The following is a 23,343-nucleotide window of genomic DNA, read 5'->3' on the forward strand; positions in this document are numbered from 1 at the left end:
CTAAGATCCAGTAGATGGCAGCAGAGAGAAGCAGAAAACTCTTTATGGCCAACTAGTGACCTTTGCAGGGTTTTGCATCTTAATTCTGATATTCCTACTGACCGACTATAGTGGATTGACTTTTCTTCATGTGAAATTTCAAAAATTAGAAGTTTTGTCTCAATAGATTGGCATTTAGCAAGACTCTCTGAGGCCCGCCATTCAGAAATGCTCAAATACAAACGGCAGCAATGTGTATAAATGAAGCCACTGGGTTTTTATGGACTTAGAGCCATAGGATAAGAGAAAAGGATGTTTGTCTTCTTCGGAGCTTCCAAAGGGTGGGAAGTCTTTCAGGACACATCTTTGCTCTGCAGAAGGAGGCCTTTATAAGGGGAGCATCATGACTCCAAAAACAACGCATGCACTTCAGGAGAAACAACACCCAAGGCAAGAACCTCAACATGCATTGAGGTCTAAAGCACCACATGTACAGAAACACCTTGATTGGAGCCAAAGCAGGTCAGCCTCCTCACAACGCAACTCACAAACTGAAGCACCACACTCTGCCACAGACACTGATTTTTACAGCCATTACAAGCCCCCTTTGATTAGTTTGCCCCCCTTTTTTCTGCCCAGACGCATGGGAAGAATTTGAAGTCATTGACTCCCATAGAGGTAGGATAGCAACCGATGACCATCCAGCTTTGGTTTTGTAGCCTTCTGCTAAAAATTGACCACAGAGCTTTCCTCCCTTTGGGAGAAAAAGAAAACCCATGACATTTATCTTAAAGTTCTAAAAAAAACCTCTGCATCATACAAAAAACAACAACAAAGAAATGTTCCCCATGCTCATCTCCACACCAGCTTTACTCACTACTGTGGGTTCTTGGTCATGAAAGATTCGTAAGAGTTGCACAGAAAATTTTCATGTAGAGATGATTGTTTCATAGATCATCAAACCTTGGAGCCAATGTAGATACCCTCACCCAGAATGTTCTTCTGGAAACATGCTTTGGATGAAAAAGGCCCTTCCAGACAAAGGAATACATTTGCAATAAATTCTGCCCAACGTGTCTCTCAAATTTGGTTTATTCTTGGAACAGACTCTGGGGGAATGCCCTTCTGACATGATGCTGGACACCCCAATCAACTGTTAAAGAACATTCCACTTGCAAGCAGATAGAACAGGGAGCACAAGGAACCAGAACATGCTGTCCCAAGAAAATGGACATCGCCAAGCATTTAACACTGACACACTCTTGAATACTAACTTGCTCACGGGATTGGTTATGACCTAGAGGAAAGGGAAAAAAAAGAAGATCAGACCAGTAGTTTCCCACATGTTTATTTTAACCAGAAGAGATAAAGAAGTATTAAGCAGGCATCTAAGTCAAAGAAAGAAAGAAAGAAAGAAAGAAAGAAAGAAAGAAAGAAAGAAAGAAAGAAAGAAAGAAAGAAAGAAAGAAAGAAAGATAGATAGATAGATAGAGGAAGGAAGAAAAACAGAGAGAGAGAGAGAGAGAGAGAGAGAGAAAGAAATGAAAGAAACAGAGAGAAAGAGGAATGAAGGAAGGAAGAGAAAGAAAGAAAGAAAGAAGGAAGGAAGGAAGGAAGGAAGGAAGGAAGGAAAGAAAGATAAAGGAAGGAAGAAAAACAGAGAGAGAGAGAAAGAAAGAAAGAAAGAAAGAAAGAGGAAATGAAAGAAACAGAGAGAAAGAGGAAGGAAGGAAGGAAGGAAGGAAGAGAAAGAAAGAAAGAAAGAAAGAAAGAGGAAATGCAAGAAACAGAGAGAAAGAGGAAGGAAGGAAGGAAGGAAGAGAAAGAAAGAAAGAAAGAAAGAAGGGAGGGAGGGAGGAAGGAAGGAAGGAAGGAAGGAAGGAAGGAAGGAAGGAAGGAAGGAAGGAAGGAAAGAAAGATAAAGGAAGGAAGTAAGAAAAACAGAGAGAGAGAGAGAGAAATAAATAAAAAGGAAATGAAAGAAACAGAGAGAAAGAGGAAGGAAGGAAGGAAGGAAGGAAGGAAGAGAAAGAAAGAAAGAAAGAAAGAAAGAAAGAACAATGTGATGAAGAGAAGGAAATATAGGCACCAAGGGTTAGCCACTTGAATTTGTGGAGTTGCAATGTTTGGCCCAAACCTGTGCATCGCTAGACAGACTGCTATCTTTGATATGAAATGGTCTCTGAAAATAGTGCATGATTCAAAGCAATGAAAGTACTAAATATTCTGAGTATGCTTTCTCAAGCCACTACACTTTCCTATAAATGGACTAAAACTAGCTGAAAACGCAACTAGTTTACGCAAGAGCAACTCTTTGGTCAAAGCTCCAGAGATCTGCCCCACAACATAGCGAATCATAGAGGAAGCTTAGGAGACACACAGGTCTCCTGTTAACCTCCATGGTTGAAATCAATTGAATACAGATGTGGTGGGGAGTGAAATTTGTTCTTCCTTCCAGATACCAGATTTGCTTGGTCTAGAAATCCCAGTTATACCCACAGATTTCTCCCTTGTAAATAAAGGACAGGCTCCAATCTTATGGGGGAAAGTATAGATATGTGCTGTCAAGTGCAAAGAATCAGGACCACCTGTTAGATTGCAGCACAGATTTATTCTGTACACAACAATCTGGTCAATTAAAGTTCAATACTCAACTGGCACCAGACAAAGGTCAACGGAATTCAGAAGGGGTTGGACTTGGACCATTTGCGGTGACGTAACAACTCTAAGCTTATAACATGCTTAACTCAGCCCCCTAGTTCTGCCTCCTCTTCTTTTATGTGGGCCTTCATATTCCATATTTCAAAATGGGAACTAGCTGTGTCCTCTCTCCTTGTGAACGGGAGAGTTAGTCTCCTGAAAGAAGAGTTTAAAGCTTTCCTTGGGTCAAGATCAACTTCTAGTGACTTCATGGAAACATCTAACCACGGCAACAGCATAAAAACTGGCTTGCTGTGGCTTTCTTCCAAATGTCTGTTTTTAACCTTCCAATACAATCCGAGATTTCCCACCCAAGTGCTGATCATGGCTGACTCTGCTTAGCTTCATCAAACTCAACCAAGATGGATGGGGTGCTGCATTAGATGTGACAGATGCATGTGCTAAATTGGTGTCTACAATCATGGCTTGGAGGAACATGAAAATAAAGAGGGACCATTGCTTTTCTCCAAACATCTCTCGCTTACAACTCTACTGATAACATTTTTTTTTTGTTTAGAAATATCAAAACTCGCCACTGCCAAAAGATTTCAAACCTCTGACTTAATCTTCTGATACCTTTAACCCTTCAACCCTTAAATAACCATTATAACTTTTATATATAGCATTTTAGAGGACTTTACAACAATGCTAAATCAATACAATCAGAAAATGAGTTGGTCTAAACAACCATCAGTATAAGAACAGCTTTAAAATAGAATGCATGGTATTAAAAGTTGTTGAAATAAACTTCTGCCCTTCTTCTATCTAACTTAAGGAAATCAAAGCAAGACTATCTTGGAGCTTTACAAGATAAGACAGGTTCTTCAGACTGAACCTTGAAATGAATGTGCGGTCAGTTCAGTGGAAACAAGATCAGAGCTGACCACCGTTTGCTAATCTAAAGGATGCCAGCCATACCTTCAGCTATGTGAGGGTTAGGAGTTATTTTTAATTGCCGGTCTACAAGAGAACATTGGGAGAAATTCTGATTCATTTGTATTTGTTCTATCTTCTTTAAACATTAAGCTACAGGTTTAACCTAGGGACCTTAAGGACGGGGATGGGTTAAAAGAAATATTAATATATGTTAAAGAATATTAACACACATTCAAAGAGACGCTTAGCTCTTTGGTTCTTCAAGTCAAATGTGCAGATCCACAATCCAGATCAAGATAAGTAGCAGTAGGACAATAGGATTAAATATCTCCCCTTATTTCTTGCTGCTTAATTTATGCCAGTAGCTCTTTCTTTACATGCACAGAGGTTTCTATTCTATTTTATGTTTAGAAGTTAAAGATCCACCATGGAGGAACGATGTAAATTAACCTTAAGAGGTGACAAATGTGCAAATCCACTGATTAATTGTTCTAACTGTCAGGAAGTTTCTCCTTAGTTCTGACATTACTGTGACAATGATTGAACCATTGGGCGTCCTGATAGAACTTATGGAGAAAATCTATCTGATTGTGAGGAATTGAAAATAACGATGGCCCATAATCAATCAGTATAAAAACTGTCACCAATTGGGGTTCAGGAGAACCCCAAGCTCTATAACCATTCTGCAGAGTGCCCGTAATCCCACCCACAATATGCTGTATAGACAGATCTTCTCTACTCTGACTGGATTCAGATTTAGTCTGCTCATTTCTGAGCTCCACTTGATACCGGCCTTGAGATTTGTTACTTCTCCTGCATCCAACGAGAAGCAAGGCTGGATCTGATCCATGAATCAATGACATCTCCCTGCAGACCTCCAGATGTCCTTTTCTGGCAGTTTTATTTAGCAGCTGAATGCGCGTAAGAGAAGGTGGTGCCCCTTGGATCAAAAGCCCATGCAGATACCCTGAACCACCTTTTGGTATCAACTGACTGAAAGAAGATCCTGGAGACCTGATCCTATAACCCAGCCCTGCCAGGTATAGCAGAAAGATGCCATGGTCAATAGATCAAGCAACACTGAGGAGTTCAGGTGACACAAGATCCATGTCCCTCTTTCAATGTAGACCTGTCTGAGAAACTGTGGCAGATAATTCAGTTTCCAAACCTAGCTGAAAGCCCAATGAGAATAAATCTAATTAATGACCACAGTTGGAAACTTGACCACCGCTGACCAGGGGATTTGAACGAGGGATTGCTAAAACTCAATAAGCTGTCTGCTCTCCAGTTCCAAGGAACAGCACTAGGTGAGCACCCAATGTAAATTTAAACAATCACGTTAAATTGGTGACCCCTTGAACTACTTCTGAGGATCATTTCACATCTCAAATGAATCTTTCCACCAGGTTACACTGAGAAGGAAAGTGTAACCACCCAGTTCTTTGATGGGATATTCTATTAGTTTGTGCTTGACCAATTTTACATTAGTCACAGTTTAAAGGTCCCTGATTTTCAAAGATGCTGGTGCTCATATCCTGGGCCATGTAGTCTTCAATAAAACCTGGATTAGTAGAAATCAACCATAGCTTTATTTTCAGCCAGTTGCTCATGCTGCAAGGAACATCCTGGCTGGACTCAAAATTATCTTATCAACCCAAGAGGGAACAGGACATTCTGCCACGGAGAGGCAAATATACTCTGTCCTAATGTTATGCACGATTTATTTAAGAGTTATTTTGTAAGACAGATAGGACAGATCAATGCACAGAAATGCCGTTTTCTCCAAACTTCCTGGTCAAGCTTTAGTGGGCAAACCAGGATTGGGGTGATGGGGAGGGGGGAGAGACTTGTAATGCAGCAAGCCAGGTTTTCTTGCAACTTCATCAGGAAAGCAACGATTCTCCTGGCTTTGTATCCAAATATATCTCCCTGTTACAGAAACTCCGAAAGATATATTAGGAACAAGTTGTACAGTAGGCAGTAAGCAGATGCCCAGTTCTACATCCATATTTAGGAATGCCAAGGACAGCTGGGTGTCTGCTTACTGAGAAACAGTCAATGCAAGAGTATCATTTTCTGTAACCGTTGCTGCTGGCTGTTTTAAGCCTCTAAGCAATGCTTATGCAGGTAAAATAGCCCTTGCACGGAAGCCTTTAATAACATATCCGTGCATTCCGTGCCCTGCCTCCATGGTATCTGGCTGGGCTTTCAGTAAACCCCATAGACAAAGTGTAGATGCTGTTCATACTGATCCCGTGTCTGTTATGGCCAGGGGGTCTTTGCGGTCACTTAAAAGTACCCCTGCCAGGTACCGGATCTCAAGAAAAATAGGAAATATTTACTGGAAAATATGAGGAACTTTGAGATCTTGTCTCCAGGTTTTTCCCATCTTTCCTTCGTTTCCACTGAAGATCAGTTACCACATGCAATTTATATTCTAGGTAGGATTACTGGGAAAGCTCCATTCTCTCTCCTTTGTCAGAGCTTAGCACAACCAAGTAATTCGTCTCGCGGCCTGATCCATTATCCTGGGAAGCGACCATCTCCTCTGCCATGCCATGCTATGCCATGCCACGCCACGCCACCAAGCATCTCCTCTGAGGAACTCCTGGTAGAACATAGGAGCCACCAAGTTTTTCCAACATTGGAAATGGAAATCTCCAGCCGGTCCATCAACCCCAGTAGTAACGGGAGCCAAAACCAAGAAAGAGGGGGGGTGGGTCCTGAAAGATTACTTGTCAATATGAACATAACCTTCACCCCTTCAGAAATCTGATGCCTATTCCTAAATAGCGCTGATTATGCACAGCTAAGAATGCCAGCATGTTCTTCAAACAGGATGAACTTCACCCCACCCCCACCCCCAATCCCCCGAAGCTGGAGGACACCAGATTGGAGAAACTGTCATAGCCTTTCATACTTGGGACCACAGGCAGCCTATCTTCAAAGGGGAAGATCTGATCTCAGCCCCTTCTCACAGTGTCATTCTGAGAATATGTCAAGCCCACCTCTGCAGATGGCTCTTGCATCAAGAGTCCTCTACTCCTTATTCTTTGATATTTAAAATCATCTGATATTGATAAAACATTCACGGTAAATGGGTAAGAATGTGCCTTCAACTGCACTACGCTATATTTAGGAAAGGTATCTCCTATAGCAGCCTTCTCCAAGGTGGCATCTCCAGAGGTATCGGGACTCCAGCTCCCCAATTGCCTTGTTAGCATATCTCCAACTTTACTCGAGGACAGAACAATAATTATTTTGTGTTTTGGAGTCTAACCAGCATGAGGATAGCTGTCGAGAGTCCAGGACCACTGATTATTCAAAAGACCAGTGGTTATTTCTGGAGCACCAACTTGGGGGGATCTGTTTTCTTTCCCAATGTACAGAATTGGGGGTCTCTTTTTGAATCCCAGATGTTTCCAGTGAAGAGAAAGGAATGGCTGTTTTGGCTGTATCTGCTTGGTCAGCTTTTCAAAGGCCCCTGGTTGGCCACTGTTGGTCTAGATCCGTGGTGGCGAACCTATGGCACGCGTGCCACAGGTGGCACGCAGAGCCCTCTCTGTGGGCACACGCGCTGTCGCCCCAGTCCTAGGCCTTCAGCTGGGTTTTATAAAACCTTTTTGCTTTAGGCCTCCACTGCCATGTGCAAAAAAAAAAAAAGGTTCAATCAATCAACCAATTTCAACTTCTCGCGGGGAAAAAAAAGATCTCGCAAAGTTGGAATTGATTGATTGAACTTTTTAGTCCCACCCAGTCGGCCGTTACCACTGCAGCCATGCCCACCCAATGGGCCATGCCTACCCAATTGGCCACATCCACCCAATGGGCCACACCCACCCAATGGGCCACGCCCACCCGGCACCCGACGATACATGAGTGGGTTTTGGGTTGCAGTTCGGGCACTCGGTCTCTAAAAGGTTCACCATCACCGGTCTAGATGGCTTCAGCAAGGCAGTTTCTTCAGATCGATTTAGTGAGGAATGAAAACATCCATCTCTGCAGAGGACGTTCCCCGTGGACCACGCGTGGCAGATCCTCGTTCGCCCCACTCTTCCGACTGCATCGTTACAAAACAAAGCTCATGACATTTACCTACCCTCTGAGAAGTGCACCTTGCGAAGCTCTTCGGCCGAGACTTAGCTTATGCATCTCAGCCATTTCTTTCAGCGTCTCTGCTGAGTAAAGGCCAATGGGGTTGTTATATTGCCTGGCAGGGCTCAACTGGCACTTCGCTATATTGTCCTGAGTAAAGACGGGGCTTGTTTTCGAACCTAAGTCAGATTTGGCTGGCAAGAGGTCAGGGGTCACAGACTGAGAGGAGGACATGGAAGATCTAAAGCTGGCGCTCATTAAGAAGGAAGAGGTCTGGGACAGACTGGCCTCCTGTCGGCTGAGGTAGCCTGAATGCGCACCATTGCTGGCTAAAATGCTATTCCTGACCCCCACTGAGTTGCTGTTTAGAGGACTGAAGCTTTCTCGGCCGCCACTGATTTCCAAGACTGAATCCTGTAGAAGCAAATATACAGGCAAAAGGTAGGAAGGGAGGGAGGGGGAAAAAAAGGAAGAAAGAAAGGAAAACGATCATAACATTCATGCAGAAAGGAGAAATTCCCAGCTCCGGCAATCTATACAAAGCAGTAAAGTTGCCAACCATTTATTTAAGCAAAAAAAAAATAAAATTAAAATGCGGTTATTTTATATTCTGAGCTGTCGGGACAGAATCGGTTAGCTCAGAAACGCAAAGAGGGTAAATCCCAGCTGAGGACATTCCAAAGAAAATCTGGAATATGTCGCTGTTTAGACCCCAGGGGCAATCACTTGGTGTGCGATACAACGTTTGACTTGTAGCCTGGTTGGCAACTTTACGTACAGGTAGCCCTTGACTTACAACAGTCTGTTTACTGGCCATTCAAATTTGCAAATGTGACTTACGGCCGTTTTTCACACTTACAGCCGTCGCAGCCTCCCCAGGGTCACGTGATCAAAATTCAGACGCTCGGCAACTGACTTGAACTTGTGACGGTTACGTTGTCCCAGGGTCATGTGACCTTCTGACCAGCAAAGTCAATGGGGGAAGCCGCAGTGATGCATTTAACGACTGCGGCAAGAAAGGTCGTAAACTGGGGCAAAACCCAACAGAAATGTTGGGCTCCGTTGTGGTTGTAAGTCGAGGTCTACTTGAATTAAGCGTTTGCATCCAAACAAAGAAGCAACTTCAATAGACTTGCATTAGCCAAGCAAAAATCTCAACTTCGTCTCTTCCCCCCGAAGAGGGACGTCAATAAATCGTCTCCAAACAGCTGCTATTATTACTTATGTAACAGGCCGTCCACTGTGATTGCCAATTTGTTGGGCTGGACAGCACAGGGGACGTTTCAAGGAATCTGGATGGCTGGACAGCATTCCCATACGTGACAATGCCATAAACGAGGAAGGAAAGGGCGAAGGGGTTTATAGCTGGTCTCTATATAATTAGTCCCAGCTTATAAAGGCTGCTGGCAAAGTTCATGCTGATCAAGGCCATTAAACACGCCGAGCAAAAGAGGCTGCAAAGAAGAAGCTGTTAATAGACCCTGCCCGGGGCATCGCTTTGACTTGAGCGAAGGAAAGAGGGTCATCTACAACAGAGGTTCTCCAGGGACATGGAGAAAGGTTTTTCTGTGGACCAGACGGGGTGCGGTTTTGAATACCGCCTGCATCCCAAGGATGGAGCTTTGCTCGTTTGTACGGCCCGCTTGCTGACATGCTGCGGACCGGTGCCGGTCCACGGACCGGTGGTTGGGGACCCTGATCTACAACACAGGAATCTTGATTCTTGAGTCAGTAATTCTACCCCGGTTGCCCCCAATCTTTCTTTACCCCTTGGCCAAAGAGATAGAAATTATGATCAGATGTCCTCTTCATTAATGGTCATCTGGTCCCTGTTCATGATGAAAAGGTTTCCGAGGGTGAATTGCAAGCTGCCAACTTCCACACAGCACCAATACACTGCGTGAAGAATTCACGTTCATAGCATCATCATCATCATCATCATCATCATCATCATCATCATCATCATCATCATCAAAGTTGGAAGAGACCTTGGAGGTCTTCTAGTCCAACCCCTGCTCAAGCAGGAGGTCCTATACCATTTCAGACTAATGGATCTCCAATCTTTTCTTAAAAACCTCCAGTAATGGAGCGCCCACAACCCCTGAAGGCAAGCCATTCCACTGGTCAATTGTTCTCACTGTCAGGAAATTTCTCCTTAGTTTTAGGTTGGTTCTCTCCTTGGTTAGTTAGTTTCCATCCATTGTTTCTTGTTTTGCCTTCTGGTGTTTGGGAAAATAAGTTGACGCCCCTCTTCTTAGTGGCAGCTCCTCAGATATTGGAATATACTGTAGGTGGATCCGTCAACCTAACAATTTTTATAAACTCCCAACGTTTAGATTCATGGAGAATTCTGAATGCTGGAATTAAGTTTCTCTCTGTGCTGACTTAAATAATAAAAAAAAAGTCGTGAGACATCCTTTCAGCCTCCTGTCTTTTAAAAGTCTTTAAACAATGGTAAATGTTCATTTTATCTCATGGCTTGTATCTCTGAGCCAGAGAACCTATGTATTAAATTGCTCACTCTGAGGGTCTTTTGTAGAAGAAGATACTCAGAGGATCCTAGCGAGATAAGTTGAAGGTTATCTTGTCTCTGAACATAGTCAGAAGTGTGGGCTATCCCAACTTTGTTAATCACTCATCCTGATTATTAGTGCAAACACCTATATCTACCCTTCATGCTTTTCCAGCTTTGAAAGCTCATCATTTTAGGATAAACGTTTGAAACACAGGGAGAAGAAAGGGACTCATCCTTTTTCTTCTCCTGCTGCTAGTTTTGAAAGTCAGAAGTGAACTCATAGCTTCCTTGCTTCTGGTCAAGTTTTCCAGGAAACATTTTATTGACTCTTTTCTAGAGTTTCCATTAGAAATGCTGGTTTTAAATATAATCCCTATTCTCTTCACATTACGCGTTTTAATGCTAAGAAGGCTCTCTTCTTTGCTTGGCCTAGTTCAGGGGTAGGCAGCCTTGGCTCTTTTATGACTCGTGGACTTCAACTCCCAGAATTCCTGAGCCATCATGGGGGAACTATGGCTCCTTTATGACTTGTGGACTTCAACTCCCAGAATTCCTGAGCCACCCACGCTGAGGGGAATGCTGGGAATTGAAGTCCACGAGTCATAAAAGAGCCAAGGTTGCCTACCCCTAGCCTAGTTATTACTTTGTATTTACTGAATTACTTCAGTTATTTACTGAAGGATTCTTACCTCAATGATCAAGCAAAAAGATTCCCAGAAATGCCTAGCTAAGGGGTCAATAGCAAATAAATGAATCCTTCTTCGGGATTTAGATGAGAAAGGAGGAATCACATGATTAAAAACCCAAACAGAGATTGAGTACGAGATGATTTGTCATGCAAAATCAGTCCACGTTACCAGCATTCAATGGCTATCAGATTAACTTAGATAGAATTGAAAGAGCTGTATTAATTTCAGCTTTCTAGCAAAGTTCCATCTGGGGGGGTGTCCTTGATGCTCTCTTGTTTTCTTGCAGATGTTTCATTACCCAAACCAGGTAACACAATTCCATCTTTTCTTCACTTTATGCAATAGAAACAATCTGAAATATATCTAATGCTAACCCTAACCCTCATATCTATTCTACTTACTCAAGGCAATCATCTGTTTAAATAATTTGTTCTGGTAGAATTTGCCCAAAAATACTTTTTCCAAAAGGCAACTAGACTTTCTTGGGGTTTTTTTTCGTTGAAAATGTTTTGCTTCTCATCCAAGAAGCCTCTTCAATTCTATGTCTCTTCAGTTCTTCAATTTAGAAATGAAGAAACTTCTTGGGTGAGAAGCAAAATGTTTTCAAAGGAATATTGGAAACCAAGAAAGTCCAGTTTCCTTTGGGAAAAAGCACCTTTGGGACAACGATTGAGAATGATTGAGAATCTCCAGAGGCAGTTTGCCAAAATATTGTGAAAGGACATTACAAGCTGTAAAGTATGAGATGCTTTTAAGGATAATTCACTCTCTTAAAGCCAGAGAACATCGAGTTTTCAACTTCTCCCATTTTGGTCCTTCACCCAGGGCAGAGATGGGAGAAAGAAGAAAAAGTTCAGCAATTCAACAGTCTCTGTCGTCCAAACACTACACATAAAGCATGAGTTGGTTTCCATAATCAACTTCTCTCTTTTTCTCCTTGAGTTCCTCCTCCTCCAAATATTAGAAGAAGCTACAGTAGATACAACAGCTAACAAAGAGATCCAGAACTTGTAGACAATGAGTGTAACACTCAAAAGATGGGAATTCTTTTGAAGTCTGAGGACACATTATTGCAAGTAGGAGGAAGAGAAGAGAGGGACGACAATTCTGTTCCTTTAGAAAGACAAAGTAATCTTTGCCATGTGATACATTACAATATTGTGACTTTAATGTCTCCCACTCAAAGGTCAGTCTCCCTGAAGAAATGCAGAAATGCAACATAAACAAAAAAAGCTATTGGACACCTACCTTTTGATGAGGGATCACAGGCATGGGAGAATCAATCCTCGGGGTGCTTGTTGGTATCGGAATTGGACGTTTTGATCTGGCAAGAACACGAGAAAAAAAATTGGTTATTGAGCAGCGGATGATTTCCCACATCTTTTAAATAATTTATTGTATACCACTGCCAACACTGGCTTTAATCTTTGCACCGGCCTTCCAGTTTTACTAATGAATCATCCATTTTTTTCCCCCTTTCAAATCTGGGCACGTGTGCTTAAATCCTTTCGTCCATTCATCTCCTTCTTCCAAACAACACGGGAATTTCAACATTGCAAGTAAGAAGAAAGAGTGCCATATCAGTACAAACATACACACGAAGCCGGAGCCTTAAGTTGCATACAAACAAGGAGAAGAGAAGGGGAGGTCTAAGGAACAACATTTCGTTAAATTCAATTTTCCGCAAGGCCACGGAGGAAACACAACTTCATTGGTTGGAAGAAATAACACACCAGGCCAATGTCCATCATGATCTACTTCTTCTTTCCTTCTACTGGGTCATGATGTTGGCTGATCACCCAACAATTGTCTGCTTAATTTCACATTTAGACCTTCTAACTGTACTAAGCCAACAGGCTAGGGCACAGAGACAAAACTGGACAAAGCTATTTTTCAGAGGCTTCTGAATCTATATAAATAAAAATGTAAATGTTTGTTTGTTCAAAACCTTAAATCTCTGAAAGTTCTTTACCGATTGCTTTGACATTTTGACACAACGTTGCATTTGAATACGCACATGTTTTTATATACCTATATTATATAGATGTCACACCTGTGACAGGTAAAACATGCTTTTTTGAAAAACAGCACCATCTGTTGGACGTAAAAGCAACACACGCTTTTACCAGACTGAGCCACAGCAACGCGTGGCCGGGTACAGCTAGTTCAAAATAAAATAAAATAGGGAAACTAGAGATGAAGAATAGATTAAGGTTGAATGAACATTGCAATATTTATCTTTCTTGTTTTACAGTCAGGATGTCCACAGGATAGAGTCTAAAAGTTTCTTTGATTGCACCATTGCAACTGCTATTTTGACTGGTTTGCCCATACCCTGTGGATGCTCCTAGTTGGAATTAAGGACTGACGCTAAATCGGGCCTCTTCTGATCCTGGGTTTTGAGCTGTAGAGGCAGGCAGATATGGGGGGAAGGCATGACATGATCATGACACTAACATAGCTTGCAGCACATGGCAATGTCTGTAAACTCTCTCTACTACACATGTGTTTGAACTGAAAAACAGTTGTCAAAGTTCAGAGAGCTCAGAAAGGAAAATGTAAATTGCAGCTTCTTGGCAAAGCCTTTGTCATGGTTCCGAGAGACGAAACTCTTCAAAAGAACTTTGAGGCATTGTTTACCTTAAAGAATCTTTATTCGAGTAGCATAGCATTGGCACGTACCTAGGCCAAGCCAAAATCTGAATTCCCCTCCCCTGAGCACATAGTATCAAAGCACAATTCCCTTCTCTAATTAAACAGTCATAAATCACATTCTCCAATTAGTTTGAAATGCAGGCTTTCCCTCCAGTTCTTCAACCCGCCATTTCTTATCATCTCTTATTTCAAAAAACCTTGGTTCTCACACTAGTTACCATATTGTTATGTTTAACTAAAATCCCATGCACATTCCTCCCCCCCCTAGTATCATCTAATTCTAACTCTAATTCTAAGAGTAAAACATAAGAAGGAAAATGGCTGCATCTCCATATGTTGTCAAAGCAAGAACATCCGATGTTAGCAGCGTTGACATCCTTACTCCATTCCTCTTTCTTCCCTTCCCTTTATTTCAAATGCTAATGTCAGTTAACCTGAAGAGGCAATTAATATTGTCTTCATATTCATAGATGGAATAAGAAAGAATGCCTTGCTTGCTAATGCTTTGATGTCTGATTCCAGGACTTTGCAATGTTCTCTCCTCTTATAAATAAAGAGGCTCATTTTAGAAATAAATTTGCACCTCCCGTGTTACACCTACTCTATCTTCTTTAAGTCTCCACTAAAACAAATTCACCCTTTATCACTCAAATGTACTGAAGCAGACGTCAAGGGTTTAGAGATTGTCTTTCTCATTTCATGGAGGCCTTCTCTGTAACAAGTCTTCTATTGGATCCTTCTGAGTAAGGGGAAGACCACATCTACTTCCAGGCAGAGCTTGTGGAATACCCTGTGCAGCACAACACCACTCCAAAGAAGGGCAATGAAGTCCAGGGTGAATTAAATGGCCTCCAAATGGAATCATTGTGCATACAGTCCCCCAACGTGGTGTGTATGTCATGCTAAACCATGGTTTGCTTAAGCATAACTTAGGGAATATAATGGCTGGTTTCCGAAACCATGGTTATAATAATAATAATAAAAGTTGGAAGGGACCTTGGAAGTCATCGAGTCCAACCCCCTGCTCAGGCAGGAAACCCTACACCATTTCGGACAAATGGCTGTCCAGTCTCTTCTTAAAAACTTCAAGTGTTGGAGCATTCACCGCTTCTGGAGGCAGGTTGTTCCACTGGTTAATTGTTCTAACTGTCAGGAAGTTTCTCTGTAGTTCTAGGTTGCTTCTCTCCTTGATTAGTTTCCATCCATTGCTTCTTGTCCTGTCTTCAGGCGCTTTGAAGAATAGCTTGACTCCCTCTTCTTTGTGGCAACCCTTGAGATACTGGAAGACTGCTATCATGTCCCCCCTCATCCTTCTCTTCGTTAAACTAGACATACCCAATTCCAGCAACCGTTCCTTATATGCTTTAGCCTCCAGTCCCCTAATCATCTTTGTTGCTCTTCTCTGTACTCTTTCTAGAGTCTCAGCATCTTTTTTACATTGTGGTGACCAAAACTGGATGCAGTATTCCAAGTGTGGCCTTACCAAGGCATTGTAAAGTGGTATTAATACTTCACGAAGAGTATAAGATGGATTGTAATAAGATGGGTGTATTGGTGTATATATGTGAAGAGATACACAGACTTAACCAAGTGATTCAAGGAGCTCCAGTCTGACTAGAGCCATTAAAACAAATATAATAAGATTAAACTTCAGGGAACAGTTCAACCAAGCCACTTTTGAACTGAATATTTGAATTGAGTATTGAATTGATCATCTGCACAGCCCACACTGACTCATCACACATCTGGACAAACGCTTTAAAGAACCACCCTGTGGTACACAAGTTAGACCTAGCACACTTTAACATGTATTCTGTTCAATGTGCTGGCAAATCCACAGCAATGCAAAGGACCGTTACATAGACAATATCCTTCACTGCTATTTAATAGAGGGGTACCAATCGTGAATTTGTTGGCCCTATCATGATTCCTCCACTGAACAAACCTACTTAAAGCTTGCAACCCCCCCCCCCACAGATATTCTATCCGCCAATGGTTGAATCAATTTCAAGGTGTGAGAATTAGAAAGAAATTATTTTTTACTCGCTTCTCAGCTGACTTGGAGCATTTTTCCCCCCACTCATCAAATTCTCACATTTATTCACCAACATTTGAATGATTAACAAGATTCGACCTTACAACAAGGAAGATAACCTTTCAAAACTGTTAAATCAAGAGTTACCCATAAAGTACTAAAGATGGGATAAAAATCTAACAAATAATAAATAAGTCTTTCCTTCATTATGAATCTGAATGCCATAACAGATCATGATTTATATGGATTTAGAAAGGGGTGCTAAGCAAATACATTAGATCTGAAAGAGCAACAGAAACTGAATCTGTTTTACGCCAATCCATTGAAAACAGTCAATCGTTGTTGTTGGTGGGAATAGTTTGTTTCCTACATCAATGGTGGACCATGTTGGAATTTTTCCATGGTTTGACAGCCCAACTGGGATTATCACAGGTTTGCTGCAGCTATTTCATCAGTAACTCTTTTACAACTTCTTTAACATAAGAGTTGAGCCATGATTGTGACAGAAACATCTCTCATGCTTAATTAACCATTCCTTGACACTTGAAACAAAATAAAAATATATCGGCTCCAACAGTCTGTGCAAAAGAGAGATCATTCATGCTCATCCGTCTGTATTGATGTCCTAATTACAATCTAATAGGGACACTTACGTCAATGCAGTTCTAGTATTTTTTTGATCCGGCAAGTCATATGATATTTGTTTTCTATTTATGGCAGCCTGATAGCTAAAGCCAGAATATTTCCATCACTTCAATATCTTCAGTGTAAATATAAGGGCCATTATTCTGTACCTTTTGTCATTGTTTGGTTTTTTTAATACTTAATTTTAGTTCCATTTTTTTCCCCATTTAACCTACCAGCCCCACTAAACACTCTCCATTTAGCTTTGTAATTTTTGGAGAGAAGGAAGGCCCAGGTCTAAACAAAGCACTACTTACTGTATTATTTCGATATTTTTTTTTTTACAAATGGCGCCACACGGAGAAGCATTATAATAAAGTAACCAGGCCTGTAAAAATTTAAACAGCCACTAGAGGGCAGGAAAGGAACACGTAGAAAACTGGCCTTGTTGCCTTCTAGTGGTTGCTTAGAATTTTGCAGCCCTAATGATTAGAAATGTTTCTGCTTTTTTTTTTTTTTTACTTTTAATCCATATTTATTTCTATATAAATAGGTGTAAAAAAAATAGCAATCTCCCCCCCCCCATGCAAACACCAGCTTTGATGCTGCTGCGGTAGCAATAGCTTTCGAAAAGAAAGAACAGCTGGCCTATAGAGTTTTCAATTCGGCGAATTTGAGAAGCAAGCAAGGCTAATAAAAAGAAGTTCCAAATCCTATAGAAGCTACCGTACTGTAAATAATCCCCATGAAACTGTCAAAAGTCAGAATTGATAAAGGAAATGTCATTGCTGCAAGGAGCAATCCTGGAAAAGCATTTTTTCTCTGGCAGTGGCAGAAGTCTCCATCTTAGATCTAATAAAAAGTGGACCTCATATTTCTCCACTTTTTTTTTTTCCTATTCAGGGTGAAGGAGACCTTGTTGCAAACTGCCCTCCGTTGAATTTTTATGTGCTTTTTTAAATAGATGCATCTCAATCTTCCTAAACTGAAAAAAAAGAGAGCCTAAAATACCTGTATCTGATTTTCATTTGAACCGCTCTAGCTCTGTATTTAAGTCCGTTTTCTACTACCAGAGAATCTTGCTCGGGAATTTAGGTCAGGAGGAAATAAAACAAGCATCCCATCCTTTGGAAGTCTCTTCCTTGAGACACTAGAGATGGAGAACTTCAAACTTGAGGAGGCAACCAAATCTTCTGAGCCAACTTGTCCAAATCCTTGAATTTGTCTCAGGCCAGGCTGCTTCCTGCTGTCAGTGTGGCTCCACAACAGTTTTGGATTTGGTTGTGTTCTCTGCTGATGTGTGGACATTCTCAATGGCGGAACGTAGACTCGGACAAAAAATGATTCTTCATTCTTATCATTAGGGCTACATGAACCTGGACTGCCACTAGACCAATGTTTCCCATCTTTAGCCTTTTTAAGAGGTGACAGAATACCCCAAGAAGCCCATGCCTCTTAAAATGGGTCAAGTTGTGTAATACTGCACTAGATAGTGACAAAGCAAAAATGTGGCTGAAATCATGCAGCCATCTAGGTTTTTGCAACAGATCTGTGGAGCCTTTGAACCCAAGGATGACCAACCTCATTCTCCTATGCCGAAATGACCGTGCGAACCTTTACTAATAGATCAGTTCACTTCAGGGCTGGCCAAAGAAAGACGGACAGGTGCCTTTTAGATATCGTAAAACAGGTATCTCTCTGAGATGGTCGGTCAGCTGGCTTCTGTGCAGTATAACGGGCCCCCCCAAACATGTCAGGTGGAACCGTTAAGCTACCTTGCAGAGAGAAAGCAAACAAGCAATGAATTCTTGTGTGCGGATAGTAACTTATCTTGCATACTTTTGAAGAGTAAGATTCAGGTTGTAATTTGCTGATTTGATCATATTCTGGGCCTCTAGGTGGGTCAAGCCATCTGTGTTGACGCCGTCAATGGCTACCACCATATCTCCCTGGCTCATCTGAGACTGGGCTGCCTTGCTGCCAGGGGTGATCTGTAAAAGAAAGGAGAAGAGAAGGTCAAGAATATATGCCACCCATGTCTGGATTCACATCCCCCAGAGCAGGAGTCTGCAACCTTGACAACTTTAAGACTTGTGGACTTCAGCTCCCAGAATTCCTCAGCCAGCATAGCTGGCTGAGGAATTGTGGGAGCTGAAGTCCACAAATCTTAAAGTTGTCACGGTTGCAGACTCCTGCCCTAGAGAGTCGCCTTATATAATTGACAAGGTCAGGTTTAAACCACACTTGGTACCCTTCTATTATTATTTTTTTTGCAAGGCCCAAAATCAAAAGAAGACAAAACAGGAGTCAAAATAAAACGTACGCATCAACCAGGGGCTGAAAGACACAATGCTCCATCACTAATCTCCCTCCTCGTAGACAAGGCAGGACATAACTTCCACGGGGAAACAGTGGACATTTTGGAATAAGCCAGACTCAAAAATGCAAGAGAATTCACTCTGACCAAGTGGCCATCAGCCAACACATAAACCTATTTATGGATCTATCAAAAGATGTAACCAAAGATGTCATTCACCTGGAGATCTCTAACTCCACAGAGTCCCTCCCTGAGCATAACCGGTTTAATACCAAGATCCATCTTATTATTGGCCAACCAAGGAACCTCACTTCTCCACATCACCTGCATATGTGACATTACCTACTGTGATAATAAAATATCTGGAATTAAAAACCCACCTCAGAAACCTCAAAACAGCACCGCACACCAACCCTGAGCTACACTTCTTTTCTACTGTCATGACCTATTTCAGAATGATAGATGAATTCAAGAAATCAATGCACATTACAGTGAAAATCCGTTTCATGATCCTACCTTTCTCAATTCCTGCTAATAATGATGCTCTGTGGAAGCCTTAAACTGTATTAAACTGACGGTTATGCGAGAGAGAAAAAAAGGGAATAGCCACAATCTACTCCACACGTTCTTCACATTCATTGCTCTTCTAGTTTTTTTTAAATAGGTGCGCAGTTCAGGACAAAGAATGTGTTTACACTAGTACATAGGTTACAGTGTGGATAACTAACAGTTTCTGGAAACAAACAGGATCTGAGTTAGCAAGTGCAGCTTTCATGGACACAATATATTTTGATGTCAGAGAACCATGACCTATAGGATGACCTTTGGTCCATCTTGACCAGTATGTTTAACGTAGCTTATATGAGATAGACTACCATGTAAACTGAATTAAATAAATATCCATGCATCCACTGATAATTGCAGAGTAGAATTTCTGGGTGGATTGTGCTTTGAAGAAAACTCATATTTCTATCAACAAGAACGTTGAGAATGTGATCCTGAAGCCCTACTTAAGTAGGGCTTGTATCTGTTATACACTTATACACTTGAACCTTCAGTTTTAAAGCTTTGTTCTCCCTTGCTTGCACACATTTCGGTACACACAGGGACCCTTGTGATGAATGGCAGGGTCTCTGCACCCAAAAGATTTTACAGGCATTTAAAACAAGCATGGTGACAGTGATCAAGGACCCTTCTCCTTTTTACGTGTGCCTCATATGTGATGCATGTGAAAAGAGGCGGGACTTCAAGCAAGAGAGCCTGTAAATAAAACCCTACCCCTGGGATAGGCAACCTTGGCTCTTTTATGACTCGTGGACTTCAACTCCCAGAATTCCTGAGCCAGCCATGCTGAGGGGAAAGGGAGAGGTTTCCAAGCTGAGCCATGCTGGCTCAGGAATTCTGGGAGTTGAAGTCCACGAATCATAAAAGAGCCAAGGCTGCCTATCCCTGCCCTACCCCTTTGACATGCCTCTCGACATATGTAAAAAGGTGGTGGGGTTCGGATCACATAGTTGTGGCTTCTAATTGGACATTTATAGTCATCTTCTACGACAATCCCTGAATATGCCTTAGTTGTGTTGAATGAGCCAACAGAGGAAGCCAATTTTTCTCACCGTACAGATCTGTTCCTTTTGAAATACGGTCCCCTGTTTAAACAATCAAACGCTCCATGCATAATGCAGTCGGTTTTTGATACTTGACGAAAAGCTACGCAAATACATCATCCAGGTCCCCCAACTTTGAGATGGGGATGAAAAGAAAAACAAGTTGAGACAAATGACAACTTCCAAATATTGCTGGAAGGAGCAATCTAATTAGGGTTCAGCTGTCTCCAGCTTGGCTTCTGGCAACTTCAGAGTAAACACACACACACCCACACACACACTTCTCAGCAAGGGTACAAGAATGGTTTTCCATCACGTTCAGTTTCATTTTATGTTTTAACTTCTCCATCTAACATACAGCCCTAGCAGAGTCTGTCAACAGTTCATAAATCTAACAAAAATGGTATTCAGTAACAATATTTTCTGCGGTCAAAATAGGGCTCGTCTAACATAACTCTTCAGACATAAAAGGTTCTCCCGGCTTCATAGCTATGTTTACTTATCAAGAGAAGCAGTGATGTGTGAGCACAACTCACACAGGGTCTTTGAAAAAGGGAGAGAGAGAGCCTCCCTCCCTCTAAGAATATATACTGTTCACATCTTGAAACACTGCTGTCCATCTTGTCTGAATAATGTTAACTATTCCGACTTGCTGATGTATTCAAATTCAGGAAAGCTGATGCGGGCTGATTCACACCTGCTCGTACTTATCAAGGATGAAGATTCATTGCTGAACCTTTGGGGAGGGGGGGGAGGAGGAGGAGGAGGAGGAGGAGGAGGAGGAGGAGGAGGAGAAGGAGAAGGAGAAGGAGAAGGAGAAGGAGAAGGAGAAGGAGGAGAAAAAGGAGAAGAAGAAGAAGAAGAAGGAGGAGAAGAAGAAGAAGAAGAAGAAGAAGAAGAAGAAGAAGAAGAAGAAGAAGAAGAAGAAGAAGAAGAAGAAGAAGAAGAAGAAGAAGAAGAGGAGGAGGAGGAGGAGGAGGAGGAGGAGGAGGAGGAGGAGGAGGGTTAGTCACATGGATTTCAATATAGATAATTGACTCATCAGTGTAGAACTAATACAATTAAACTGAAAAATTTTGTCCTATAAACTTAATGCCTTTTCATTCACCTAACTTTTGTGATGATTCCTCCTATGAAACTGGAGGAAGACAAAGTCAAGATAAGAAGCTTCACCATCCTTGACTGTATCCATGAATCAATCCCAAAGGATGCAAAATATGCAGAACAGGTATTGTATTCTAGTTGTGGTGAGTTGCCAACCTCTTTTCAGAGGAATCTCTGCAAAATCTCAATTTTGGAATCACTGCCCCTTTCCTTCCATGGTGAGATCTAAATTCCTTATATGCACATTCTAAATATAGGCTTCCAGACTCTCAAGGAAAAAAACCCCCACATTGTAGTACAGCAACTTTCATGTCTTTATCTATTCCCGGGTTGCTGTAGTGTAGACTCTGAAACTATTGGTGTAAGACACGTTTGACACATATCACACTCAACAGCTCCTGAAAGGAATTATTCATCATAATTCCTGCTCAGGTAGGTGGTTCCATTAACGGTGCTCAGATGGGTTATTTAATCTAGATTGCAAAACTCTTGATGGTCAGGAAAGCATTAGAAAATCTTGAAGCCCAAATCTGATAGCCGTGTAGGCAAGCAACATTTCTCTTGAATTCGTGAAACTGAAAAAGCTTGCCTTGGTTCAAAGATGAAAACATCACCTCATCTATCCCAAGCTTCCTGTTGAAAGAGCAGCGGGTTAGAAATAAATCCTATTCAAGATAGATGAATTTCAACTGGTTGGTGGATGATCTAGAACAGGGCTTTTCAACCTTTTCACCCATTGTTCCACTTTTAGGATATGGCAACATCCGAGTACCACCAGTCGCCTAGCAAGGTGTCAAATACTTGATGACCCAAAAAAAAGGGGAAAAAGTGATAAAGTACAGGTAATCCTCGACTTACAACAGTTTGCTTAGTGACTGTTCAAAGTTACAGTGGCACTGAAAAAAGTGCCCCCCAAGCCACAGCCGAACAAGACACCTGCCTGCCCACCCGGCGGCACTCTTCCTCCTGTCCGAGGTTTTAATTGTTGTGAGCATTTCTGTTGAGGATTGGCAGCAGGGGTGGGGTGGGGGGTGTTTGGTTTTTATTCCCCCCCCGTCTGCTGGGTGGTTGCAGCAGGTTTTGGTCACTTCACATGACCCTGGGACACTGTGACCGTCATAAATATGAATCAGTTGCCAAGCATCTGAATGTAAATCACAAGACCCTGGAGATGCTGCAACATTCCAGCTGATCGGCGCTTCTTCTGGGCTCAGCAGAAGCACTAGGATCAGCGCTGAGCTCCAGCTGGAGCCTGGCGCTGATCCTGGTGCTTCCGCTGAGCCCTGACAGCCCTGCAGCTCCAGCCGTCTCTCGCTCAGGCTTGTGCGGTGCTGCCACCGGTTCAGCTCATTCCCCTCCCCTGCTACCACTTTTCTAGGATGGTCGTGTACCACCTGCCAGATGCCAATGTACCACAGGTGGTACCCGTACCACTGGTTGACAAGCCCTGATCTAGGCAAAGTCCTTTGAGATTCAGCAGGATCATTGGCATCCTTCAGTCTGGAGAGACGATGGTATCGTGCTCTGGAAAGAGGACCTAAGGCAGCATCTGGTGTGGCTGAAAAGGCCAATTCGAGAATGGCAGTCCCTTCCACACTGGGGGCAGATACAATCTGTCTCCTGTCCAGCCCCCAGATTTCGCTGGTTCCGGGACTGCCTCTTTGCCTCAGCCTGTCTCTTCGAATTGGAGAAGGCCATGCTGCATCTTTCGCCTCCAGGCTGAACGATCAGAGGTCAAGGATTCCCAGCAGGATCATCTCCAAGTAAATAATAGTCTTTCCCCTCCCTTAATTTTTTCCAGGGTCCCTGGGACATAGTGATGGCTTCTCAGTATTTTGACAAAGTCCACAAGAGCTGAAACATCCAGAAAAGCGATTAACGCCGGCCAGCAAAGCAAAGTGAAGAGTAGCTGAAGAGAACACACTTTAAGCAAAGAGAATAACTTACTAAAATTAGATCCTAATTGATTTCCACTATCTGTTTCTAAGGAAGCGCATGACTGGGACCAGCACAAAGAATACTTGGACAATCAACAGCGAGCGATTGTTCCAAAGCATCGTGACAGATAAGGCAGTGCCAGTTCAGTTGTGTTGGGAGGATTGTGGAAGGTGGGACAACACACTCTGGTTCCAATCTAGAAGCAAGAG

General features: G+C 42.2%; 1 protein-coding gene across 2 annotated transcripts in view; it reads right to left on the bottom strand.

Annotated features, from left to right (window-relative positions):
- LDB3 (LIM domain binding 3) overlaps positions 1 to 23,343 on the bottom strand; it is an 82,976-nt gene that overhangs the window by 22,894 nt on the left and 36,739 nt on the right. For both annotated transcript variants that reach the window (XM_015824810.1, XM_015824797.1), the window contains exons 2-4: positions 18,008 to 18,159; positions 12,103 to 12,178; positions 1,254 to 1,276 (exon numbers count right to left, since the gene is read on the bottom strand). In XM_015824810.1, coding sequence (XP_015680296.1) covers positions 1,254 to 1,276; positions 12,103 to 12,178; positions 18,008 to 18,159 — 251 coding nt within the window. The remainder of the gene's footprint in view (positions 1 to 1,253; positions 1,277 to 12,102; positions 12,179 to 18,007; positions 18,160 to 23,343) is intronic.

Source organism: Protobothrops mucrosquamatus, unplaced genomic scaffold, assembly GCF_001527695.2.
Source record: "Protobothrops mucrosquamatus isolate PMUCROS unplaced genomic scaffold, P.Mucros_1.0 scaffold_195, whole genome shotgun sequence".
Taxonomy (NCBI): Eukaryota; Metazoa; Chordata; class Lepidosauria; order Squamata; family Viperidae; genus Protobothrops; species Protobothrops mucrosquamatus.